Consider the following 11,417-nt stretch of genomic DNA (forward strand, 5'->3'; position numbering starts at 1 on the left):
TATGAAGGATAATTTTTGTACATGCATTAATATGAATATTTTTTGGTAGATATTTCGACCTTCATGAATTATAGACTGAATAGAACTATAAAACATATGTATCTAAAGTCACATTTATGAACCAACATTACACATACAGTGGAAATCTCTGTTTTTTTCTCTCAATGATTTCAAAAAGAGGGCAATCTTTATATAATATAAGAAAAGCAAGTTATAAAACAAAAATGAGTAATATTTTTGCAAGAACTTAGGCATAACAGTTACTATCATAATAATGAACTTTCAGACCTCTATTGATATTATCAAAGATCCTCAGTTTTCAATCTGGCAGTGGCTAGGTAGCCGGTTCTACCGGAACCTTTAGTCTAAAGGTCTAGGTAGCCAGCTCTATATCTACATATCATACATGAACATAAGTGAATAATCTTAGCTTGATTTGTTCTTATTGTTTGTTTAAACAAAATTATGAACTCTTTATTCTAAGGCAATTGTATTGTGAAAGATAATTACATATCAAAAGACCTAATCTTAAATGATCGCCGATAATTGACATCTTCTATCAAAAATCATGCCGATGACGATAAAGACACTCTGATCATTTGTTGACAACTAAACAAAATATCGACGATATGATATGAGCGAGTAAATACGGCGAAACAAATAGGTAAATCACAAAAAGACCCTAAATAATTAATCACAGTTTAACTAAAATACGTACGTTTCAACTTATTACGATTATGTCATACTAAAATCTAGTTTATGTGCGATAATTTAAGTACAGGCCTAACCGATAATGCTATTATTACTTAAAGCACGTGTTGTCATGAAAAAAGGTTTTCTTTGTATATCCTAAAAGTTAAGAAACGAAATTTTTGACGCCGGCCGACGATTTGTGTAATATTATTCAGTATTTATTTTAGAATTTTATAAAAAAAGTTTGAATGACAAAGTTATCAAGACAAACTTCATGATAAAAATATCAAGTAACTGATATCCGCTATTTAATTCGGGACTATAAATACCAGTGTTTTTTCCACTATGTCAATTGGTTTATCCCGGGAATCGGAATCTTGTCCGTATTCTGTTCATAAGAATGTTTAAAGCGGCATCATCTAAGATGTCCTTTTTTTCTTTTTTTTTTAATATGCAGGTAGGCAAGTTATATTGAAGTATTTTTAAAAATAAAAACAATTCATAACGCAAATGCTGGCGACCCAGATACGTACGAGGGAAAATAAAGCTGGGCATGACTAAGGGTAAGATATTCTACCTTTTTCTGCTTTACGGGTAACATTAATCTTAAAATCGACCCAAATTTAGGGAAGCCCTTTAAACATTTTGATCTACTAACGATTAATACTCAAACATCAAAAATATGTTTACATTATTCTGTAACGCTGGAAGTTAAACATGCCAATTGTTCCCCGTATCATCTTTTATTAATAACATTTATTTGAATTCATAAAACAACAGTGCGACTTTTTTTAGCAATGCAGTGTGAACTCGGCCCGAGTTTTATTTTCTAATACATTTAAACGTCGATAATTTTGAGTTGTCCCCTAAAAAAGTATTAAAGGGCGCCGCCATATTGTTTATATACAAGAAGCGACGCGACGTCATTTAGCATTACGGTCTATGGAGAAAAATACAAAATTGAACATATCAACTTCAAAAAATTTTTTTTTTGAAAAATGAAAAAAGTGCCTAGAGATATGGATCTGCGCTATATAAAAACATATTTTAGAGCATCATAACGCATATCATAATTTTAAAAATGATGTTAACCAGATAGGTGGGACAGACTTTAGAAGTTCTTGCAACATTAGTAAACGGCCCTTCTTCTCTACATTTAATTCGGAATGTAGCTCTACATACTTAATATATTCATTTATTCATATCTTCAGAAAAGTTAAATACATTTGATAAGGGTTTTCTACATTTAAAGGATAAAATATTTTAGTGAAAGGTGATCATTGGATATATTTAAACATCCAATCAGAAGTGCCTTTTGTTTTGAAAAAGTAAATTCATTTTAAGACTGCGAGAGAGAGAGAGAGTAACAATTTGATTTAATATTTTTATGAAGTCGGGCAATAAATTCTACGTCTACTTGTTTTGCACGTTGTGTTATTTTCGTTTGTATAAGTACATTATGAAGCCCATTACAGCTTTAAAAGCGTTTAATCTCAATTAAAGGATTTATATTAATGTGTATACATTTTTGTATGTGAATAAATTTGCATGATTAAATATTTCAAATTCATTGTTATCTTTTCAGGTCATATTTTTTACCAGCATTGTAGAATATTTACCGCCAAAATATGGCGCATATACATATCCAACTCTAGCACGGGTATTCGGCTGGGTAGTAGTAGCAATTACACTGTTGCCTATACTTATACAAGCATTCTACATATTGCAGAAGCCTGGTGGCTCCTTAATAAAGGTAAAACTGAATTTATCTTTCAACTGTCCTAAATGGCTATCAAATGTATATTGATCAATAGTTCAAAAAGAATATAATTCTAAGCGTTTCGCTTCCTAGATTGAAAATTAGGCAATCTTACAGAATCTGACAAATCATTGGTATCAATTTGTGGTAACATTTTATGATGTAATTTAGATTTAACTTTACAAATGTCATGTTTGTTTTGTTTTGTCACCCTGATTCAGTTAAAAAGACACGTTTGTGTAAAGGAACGAACCCGAGTATTTGACACGAAAAATTTAGTGACCTATAATGGTTAAAGACGAATGCAAGAACTCTAAGATAAATGTTTTAAACACTTCTTTTTCAGAAAATGAAACATTATATAAAGCCGTTAGATACATGGGGGCCTTGTGAAGAAGAAAAAGAGGCAGAGTTTCATGACAAAAAGCATAGATACAATAAAAGATGCTTCAAGGACTTGTTATACTATAATGTCTTTGGAGATTATCCGTCATCTTCATCCATGTATAAGATAGAAAATGCAGAACTTGATCTGTTAAACAAAGACGACGGGCGAACGTAGTCTTGATATTGTGTACTGTTCAACTTATCATGCAGTCCGTTTCTTTTGGGATATGGTCGCCTTCTTTTTCTGTCAAAGCTGACTAGATTTTGAGATCTCAAAATCTGAAGCTGAGTATTAGAGTAATATAGAACTAAATATTTGTTTTTAAACAGGTAATGTTAAAAATCAAATATTTACTCAAAAAATAATTATAACCTAGGTATTGAATTTTTTAATGGTCTTCTCTTTTAATCTAATTAAGTGATTAAGTGTTTGACGTTAAATAAAATCCTTGTTTGGAGTTCAGATGCGAAGAAATTATATCACGAGGGCGCAGCCCGAGTAATATAATTATACGCCTCTGAAAGACAATCTGTGATTTTATCACTGTTTGATAAACATTATTTCGATTTTAACAGGTTATCAAGTATTATAATATACACCTCTGAAGATATTTACAAAAATTTAATATTTGTCTGTTTTCGCGTGGTTTTCTTTACCGGCGCGGCATTATGAGGTATGACGCTATAACGTAATGAATGTGACATACAAAAAGGTATGTGTGTTGCAAAATAACAAACTGTTTAAGTCTTCTTTGCTTTTTAGCTCACCGGAGACAAAGTTCTAGGGTGAGCTATTGTGATCGCTCACAGTCCGGCGTCCGCCATCCGTCCATCATCCGTCCGTCCGTCCATACATCCCTATAAACAACATCTCCTCCTAAACCACCAGGCCAATTGTAATGAAACTTCACAGGGATGTTTCTTGGATGGTCTTCTTAAAACAGTACTCAAAAAATTGTATTTCATACAGAACTCTGGTTGCTATTGCAACCTAAAGGAAAAACTTTAAAAGTATTATTGTCCAAAACTACATGGCCTAGGGCTTTGTTATTTTGTATGCAGCATCATCTAGTGGTCACCTACCAAGATTGTTCAAATTATCCCCCTAGGGTCAAATATGGCCCCGCCCTGGGGGTCACATGGTTTATATAGACTTACATAGGGAAAACTTTGAAAATCTTCTTGTACAAAACCACATGGCCTAGGGCTTTGCTATTTGGTATGTAGCATCGTGTAGTAGTCCTTTACCAAGACAGATCAAATTATTCCCCTGGGGTTAAAACTGGCCCGCTCTGGGGGCACATTGTTTAAATAGACATGTATAGAAAAACCTTAAAAATATTGCCTTAAACCATAAGACCCAGAACTTAGATATTTAGTATGTGGGATCATGCTTTAATGGTTCTCTACCAAGATTGTTCAAATCATGACCCTGTGGTCAATATATGCCACGCCCGGGGTCCTTGTTTTACATTGACTTATAGAGGAAAACTCTTTAAAAATCTTTTTGACCAGAACCATAAGGCCCATACCTTAGGTATTTGGTACTTAGTATTGTCTAGTGGTCGACTATCAATTTTATTTAAATCATGGCCCTGGGGTCAAAATTAACTGCACCCCGGGGTCAAAAGTTTTTACATTGGCTTACATAGGGAAATTTAAAAAAAAAGTTTCTGAAACCTTTAGGCCCAGAGTTTAGATATTTGTTATGTGGCATGCTCTAGTAGTTCTCTACCAAGATTGTTCAAATCATGATCCTGGGGGTCAATATAGGTCACGCCCAGATCATGGTTTACATAGAAATTTAAGCAATGGCAAAGAAATTTGGACCACAAGTATAATGTTTGATACAGATTTCAATACTCATCTTGAATAGTCATAATCATGACCTACTAACCTACTTTCTTGTTTTTGAAAGTACAGCATAGAAATTTGGACCACGTTTATACCTATTGATAAAGATTTCCATACTCATCTCAAATATTCTGAACCCCTGGGCACGGTTGTTCGAAACTTTAACAGGCGATTAAGCTAACGGTTGATTAAGTTTTAGAGTTATTTTTCGGCATTTCTGACAATTTAAAAAAACAAGAGCTGTCGGAGGACAGCAACGCTCGACTATTCAACAGCCTTGTCAATTGAATGAATACAAAAGTTGAAAAAGGGGCATAATTTTGTAAAATGCAAAGTAGAGGTATTGAACCTCTGTACTGCATGTCATATCATGACAGTGAACAAGTGTGTGAAGTTTCAATCCTTTCCAATTTGTAGATACTGAGATACCAGCTTACATACAAAAACTTAACAAAAAACTGCTAAGTCAAAGGGCATAATTTTGTAAAAATGCCAAGTAGAGTTATGGGACCTTCACAGTGCATGTTAGATCATGACAGTGAACAAGTGTGTGAAGTTTCAATCCATTCCAATTAGTGGATACTGAGATATCAGATTACATACAAAAATTTAACCAAAAACTGCTAAGTCGAAAAAGGGGCATAATTTTGAAAAAAAAAGAAAGTAGAGTTACGGGATTTGCTTAGTGCATGTCAGATCATGATAGTGAACAAGTATGTGAAGTTTCAATCCATTCCCATTAGTAAGTACTGAGATACCAGCTTACATACAAAACCTTAACCAAAAATTTCTAAGTCGAAAAAGGGGCATAATTTTGTAAAAAAGCAAAATAGAGTTATGGAACCTGTGCAATGTAGATCAGTTCATCACAGTGAATAAGTGTGTGAAGTTTCAATCCATTCCCACAAGTGGTTACTGAGTTACCAGCTTACATACAAAACCTTAACCAAAAATTTCTAAGTCGAAAAAGGGGCATAATTTTGTAAAAAAGCAAAATAGAGTTATGGAACCTGTGCAGTGTAAGTCAGTTTGTCACAGTGAATAAGTGTGTGAAGTTTCAATCCATTCCCACAAGTGGTTACTGAGATACCAGCTTACATACAAAACCTTAACCAAAATCGGGACGCGGACGCCGACGCCGACGCCGACGCATGGGCGAGTGCAATAGCTCACTATTCTATGAATAGTCGAGCTAAAAATGTATGAGGTAAGAATTATGAACGATGAAATCTCTTTACAATAAAATCAAAACGTCAGTCTAGTGTTTCTCACCAAGTCTAGTATTTTGAATCAAAATTTAACTGGCGGTTAGCTTAACAGCCGGTTAAAGTTTCGAACAACCGGCTCCTGACCTACTGACATACTTACTTGTTTTTGAAGTTACAGCAAAGAAATTTGGACCACACATTTAATGTTTGATACAGTATTTAATACACATCTTGAACAGTCTTAGTCGTGACCTACTGGCCTACTTTCTTGTTTTTAAAGGTTTTAATATAACATGAATTAATTTCACAAGACATCTTTCCACGTACTTTATGTTTTGCATCATTTCTATTGCTGGTCAGTATTATAAACCTCAACTTGAACGCCAGTCACAGTGTATATGTTTTATTTGATCAAATAAAGATTGAAGAATATGGTAAATAGTTACTATTGTTATTGTTGTTATTTCCATTCGTGATTTAAATTGTTTATCAAAGATTAGCCACATGAAACGTTATGACATTTCCTATAATAATCTTTTGTTTGTTATTTAACTTCGCTACGGAGTAGTAACTTTTAAGGTCTTATTTCGGGGCAATTTTCCTACATTCCGAAAAGAAAATAATTCGGTTGGTTTTGTTTAAAGTAAAATGTAGTGAATATATATCTTACATTTCCTCTAGTTAGCAGGTTCTTTTATCTCCCTTACAATCAAAACATTTATTAAATTGTTTTTTAATTATAGGTTACACATCCCTAGATAGTATTCCCTATATATTCTATATACAACTTTTTTTAAAGAGCTACCAAACATAGCTAGACCCGTTTTAGAGAACAAATCCTTTCCTCATTTAAGAAAATGTGATAAAACTGGCTTAAAATGAAGAGAAAGGATTTCTCTTGTCACATTTGCTTACTGTAAAATCACAACAAAATCACACTGCTGTGACCTGGAATAGTACTACTAATATTAAAATTGGCTTATACAATATTCTCTCCATTTTTTTCTACCAAAATGTCAAAAATACATCCACAATCAAATTTAAACAAATTTAAACAAAAACATGCTTTAATTTAAACCTCTGTGACCGTACCAAGTGAAGAATTAGTGTTCAAAAACCTGTCCACCGATTACGTCATTAGACCAGATGGCTCCCACGCTGGTTCCTTTAGGTTAGTCAGGCCTAAATGTAAATTATACAGACTCCATTTCAATTTCTGTCCCAATACGTCTCACCATTCTGCCGATAACGAATCCATATAAAAAGAATATTACCTACTACATAAGCGTAATAAGAGTATAAATATTTTATTGGCGCGAAAGATAATTTAACTGACAATAAATATATATTAAAACCCGTAAGAAAAAATCCTTTTGAAGCATAAAACGCAACCAAGCAAAATAACAGCCTACTCGGTTTGATGGAGTCTGTTCATGAGAGGTAATGAAATGTGCAACACCCCTCACGCCCCTAGCACCGTATTAAGCTAAACACATTGAATGGACTCCATGATTCCAAAGGATCAGAAAATATAACAACGCTGAGCCGAAGTACGGGGAAACATTTTACCGCCGCCACAAAGCACTTAAACTGCTATTTTGATAGTTAACAAAATCAAAGGATCCTTTGGAAGTCTGTCGTACCATACAGTCAATATATCGTTCTATTGTTATACTTCCATCCTTAATGGGTTGTTTTACTTTTAAAACTCTTAACATCCTTTGTCAACCATGATGAGTACTATGACAGGTACAATGGCTTTTGTTTTTGCATTGTAAATCTCTACCACCCACTCCCCCATCTTTGGATGGGAATGTTACCCAGGCAACATCTTGTGGGATATATATTATTTAATGAATTTCAGAGTGTGTAGTCATGGTGAGGATTTCAATGAACGTAATCAATATGTTACAAATAAACTTCTTCGGCAGGGATGTCGCTTTTATAGAGTGCGTTAATATTTTGTTACACTTTATCATTGTAACTCAGATTTGGTATTAAAACAAGATTTTTATGGGAATGTTCTTTACAAACTTCGTATGGCTTTTGGTCATAGCACTTTTCCAACTGTATTTGGTGAAGTTAAAAAGAAGTAAGTTATGGGCATACAGTATGTTTGATGTTCAATCCTTTTACAGCTGGACTCCTTCATTGATTGATTCCGAACGTTCACCTGCACCTCTTACTGCTGTAAGTATTAAACCTCACTTGCCCCCATTACCGCTATAAGTTCTAAACCTCAGTTTGAATGTAGAATTCTTCCATGTGAGGAAGCCTTCCAAGTGTCTTACAGAAGGTTGATGGTTCCACACCGTTGCCCCCTTCCCCCTCTACCCCTGTGAAATGTGAAATTATGCCCTTTGGGTACTTGTCAAAAGCTGGAACGACCTATAATTGTGTCGGCGTGATGTAAATCACAATACTTTTCTGAACATTTATTTCGTTTTTGTAATACACGAAAGTTGTACATTTTGAAACAGAGGTCAACGATACTTTACAATTTAGCTACTTTATTATCGCCTCATAGTGCATCAGTTCCCCAAACTGGCTTCATAAACATTATGACATACTAACAAAAAACCCTGACATGTGTATTGATGTAGGAGACCCAGATTCCTTATATTGCTGTATTGTACCGTTCGTTAAAAAAGTAACGGAGTGGTTTGACGTTATTTTCAGTCGTTGTCCTTACTTCTAAGAAAAAATATCCCGTATTTTTCATCATGTAGGCGTTTTATTAACAATTTCTTCAAATAAAAGGAAAAAATTATTTAAAAAGATATCTCTTCAGAGCAAAAATCGAAATATTTTGTATAGTTTTAAAGATAAATCGAAATATTTAGTATAGTTTGAAAGATAAATCGAAATATTTAGTATAGTTTGAAAGATAAATCGAAATATTTAGTATAGTTTGAAAGATAAATCGAAATATTTAGTATAGTTTGAAAGATAAATCGAAATATTTAGTATAGTTTGAAAGATAAATCGAAATATTTAGTTTTTAAAGATAAATCGAAATATCTAGTATAGTTTGAAAGATAAATCGAAATATCTAGTATAGTTTTAAAGATAAATCGAAATATTTAGTATAGTTTTAAAGATAAATCAAAATATTTAGTACAGTTTTAAAGATAAATCCGAATATTGACTACAGTTTTAAAGATAAATCCAAATATTGAATATAGTTTTAAAGATAAATCCAAATATTGAGTACAGTTTTAAAAATAAATCCAAATATTGAGTACAGTTTTAAAGATAAAATCCAAATACTGAGTACAGTTTTGATTATGATCTGCAATGTTCTCCATTCAGTCAGTATCGTTTTGCTAAGCACCCCTCTTAACAGTTAATGGTACTGTCCAAATTGAAATATGGACAAGTTCATTATAGACATTTAGCAGGGTAAGGGTTAATATCAAATTTCCATCACGTCTCTCATCAGACTATAACCAAAACATAAATGGATTGCGCGATGTTTTGAACATTCTGCAATATAAAAGACTATATTCTTTCTTCGTGGTTGTTTAACAGATCAAGTTCTGGATTTTCTATCGTAAACATGGATGAAGAAGACGGGTAATCTCCAAAAACATTGTAGTATAACAAGTCCTTGAAGCATCTTTTATTGTATTTATGTTTCTTGTCATGAAACTCCGCCCCTTTTTCTGCTTCACAAGGCCCCCATGTATCTAACGGCTTTAGATAATGTTTCATTTTCTGAAAAAGAAGTTTTATGAAGCTTCAGATTACAGTGTATATTTTATATCGAATAGTAATACGGTCACTCAATCTGTCCTCTCAAGTACCCAAGTACATAGTGGTTTTTTTTTTTTTTAATTTTTTTGATGTATTCAATCTGGATAAAGATACAAAATAAAGTGAAACATATATTAATGGAAAAATCGCTCATAATTATATTTCAAGACACTGCTGAAAATTCACTCCATTGATTAAGGTAGTGGTCCTGTAGTGACAACTGGAAAGTCACGTGTTCTTCGTATGCGATTACGGCATTCTCCGTTTTTTTTACGGAAGTCATGTGCGCACTGAGCTACGTTTATGTCCGAAGAAAGCCGAACTACCTAACGAAAACACGTAATCACACGGAACTCGCCAAGTGCCATTGCGGGTCCGCTAGTTTAATATAAGGATCTCATTTGTAGTTTTGTTTTCAGAAAAGAAGATATATTTTTATCAAACAAACTATGTCTACCAACAGCCAACTTAGGACAGGATAAAGCAATAGAAAACAATCATATTTTATCTACCAACAGCCATCTTAGGACAGGATAAAGCAATAGAAAACAATTATATTTTACCTTTATTAATGACCCGCCAGGCTTCCTCAATATATAGAATGCCTGTATGAATATAGGTAGCAATGTGACAGTCACAATTGTCCATCCTAAAACTCGTGCTAGCGATGGATATGTGTATGCGCCATATTTTGGCGGTATATATTCTACAATGCTGGTAAAGAATATGACCTGAAAAGATAAATTATGATGTTTTAAAGAATTTGAAATGTAAATTAAAAACGTCTGTAGATATTTTGATCCTTACCTTTCCTGGCTGGACTGACCTGGTTCTCCACATGTTGTAAAATGACAGAACGTTGATAAATAAAAATAAACAGCCAAATATCTTTAGTTATTAGCCATTAACATAATTTTTGTTAGGTTTAACGTCACACATACAACATCGTAGGTCACATGGTGACTTTGCAATCTACTAAAACATCATAGTTCGTCCGTTAAAAGCCAGAAGGGGCTATCAGCATTCTTTGTACATATGTGGATATCTCCTTCTGGCTTTCAACAGACGAATTATACTTGTCTAACTTTGAAGAATGCAAAAAGCAGATCTGGCACATTCGTCACTACGTTATAAAATAATTCTCATTCATATTGATAAAAAAGCACCAATACATTCAGTACACAGTGTCTGAATATCATTGTAAATACCAGCATTATGACATAACTTACAGACTTTCTCAACATACATTCAGTACTAACAGATGTCTGTAATACATTTGTAAATACCAGCATTAATGTACCCCATATACTTTACCCAGAACTTACTTCAACAATAAATTGTAACGCAAATATTTAAAGAATTAACTGCAACAAGGAAATGTGACCACATAGAGTAATTATACAAATGTTATTCCAGAACTCACTGCAACAACTTATGATGATATAAATTGTAACCAAAAATGACAACTGCTTCTGTAGAACTAACCTTAACAATGAATGAGTACATACAGTAAATGCTAACTTAGTGCAAAAATGAATGGTGACACAAATGCTATTCCAAAACTTACCACGACAATTAACGGTGACACAAACGCTATTCCAACTCTGAGCAATGCAGGTATAGGTCGACCTATCATCAAAATACGTCGCGTAATAACGTCCATACTTTGAACAGAAGTAATGAGCATTTATTCAATATCATTAACGTATAGAAAACATCGTTTGTTTCAGTATCGCAACTACAAAAAATGGTGACACATT

At 33.4% G+C, this 11,417-nt stretch overlaps 2 protein-coding genes across 3 annotated transcripts in view; one reads left to right on the plus strand and one right to left on the minus strand.

Moving 5' to 3' along the window:
- LOC123534376 (sodium- and chloride-dependent glycine transporter 1-like) overlaps positions 1 to 3,240 on the plus strand; it is a 67,350-nt gene extending 64,110 nt beyond the window's left edge. For both annotated transcript variants that reach the window (XM_045316601.2, XM_045316600.2), the window contains exons 12-13: positions 2,279 to 2,446; positions 2,799 to 3,240. In XM_045316601.2, the coding sequence (XP_045172536.2) occupies positions 2,279 to 2,446; positions 2,799 to 3,014 (384 nt within the window). In that variant the 3' untranslated portion in view covers positions 3,015 to 3,240. The remainder of the gene's footprint in view (positions 1 to 2,278; positions 2,447 to 2,798) is intronic.
- A 2,722-nt stretch (positions 3,241 to 5,962) lies between these two features.
- Positions 5,963 to 11,320, minus strand: LOC128547151 (sodium- and chloride-dependent glycine transporter 1-like). The gene is made up of 3 exons (XM_053518903.1): positions 11,225 to 11,320; positions 10,221 to 10,388; positions 5,963 to 9,618 (listed from the first exon to the last, which is right to left on the minus strand). Exons 1-3 carry the CDS (start codon positions 11,318 to 11,320, stop codon positions 9,403 to 9,405), a joined length of 480 nt encoding a protein of 159 aa, XP_053374878.1. The 3' UTR covers positions 5,963 to 9,402.
- Positions 11,321 to 11,417: the final 97 nt, after the last annotated feature.

Source organism: Mercenaria mercenaria, chromosome 12 (genome assembly GCF_021730395.1).
Source record: "Mercenaria mercenaria strain notata chromosome 12, MADL_Memer_1, whole genome shotgun sequence".
Lineage (NCBI taxonomy): Eukaryota > Metazoa > Mollusca > Bivalvia > Venerida > Veneridae > Mercenaria > Mercenaria mercenaria.

Bases quoted from the DNA above. Each gene is read 5' to 3' on its own strand.
- LOC128547151 (XM_053518903.1), bottom strand. From the start codon at position 11,320: ATGGACGTTATTACGCGACGTATTTTGATGATAGGTCGACCTATACCT. The intron at 10,389-11,224 runs GTAAGTTTTGGA...TTATCTTTTCAG, and splicing joins TGTCACCGTTAATTGTCGTG to GTCATATTCTTTACCAGCAT. The intron at 9,619-10,220 runs GTAAAATATAAT...CTTCTTTTTCAG, and splicing joins CTGGCGGGTCATTAATAAAG to AAAATGAAACATTATCTAAA.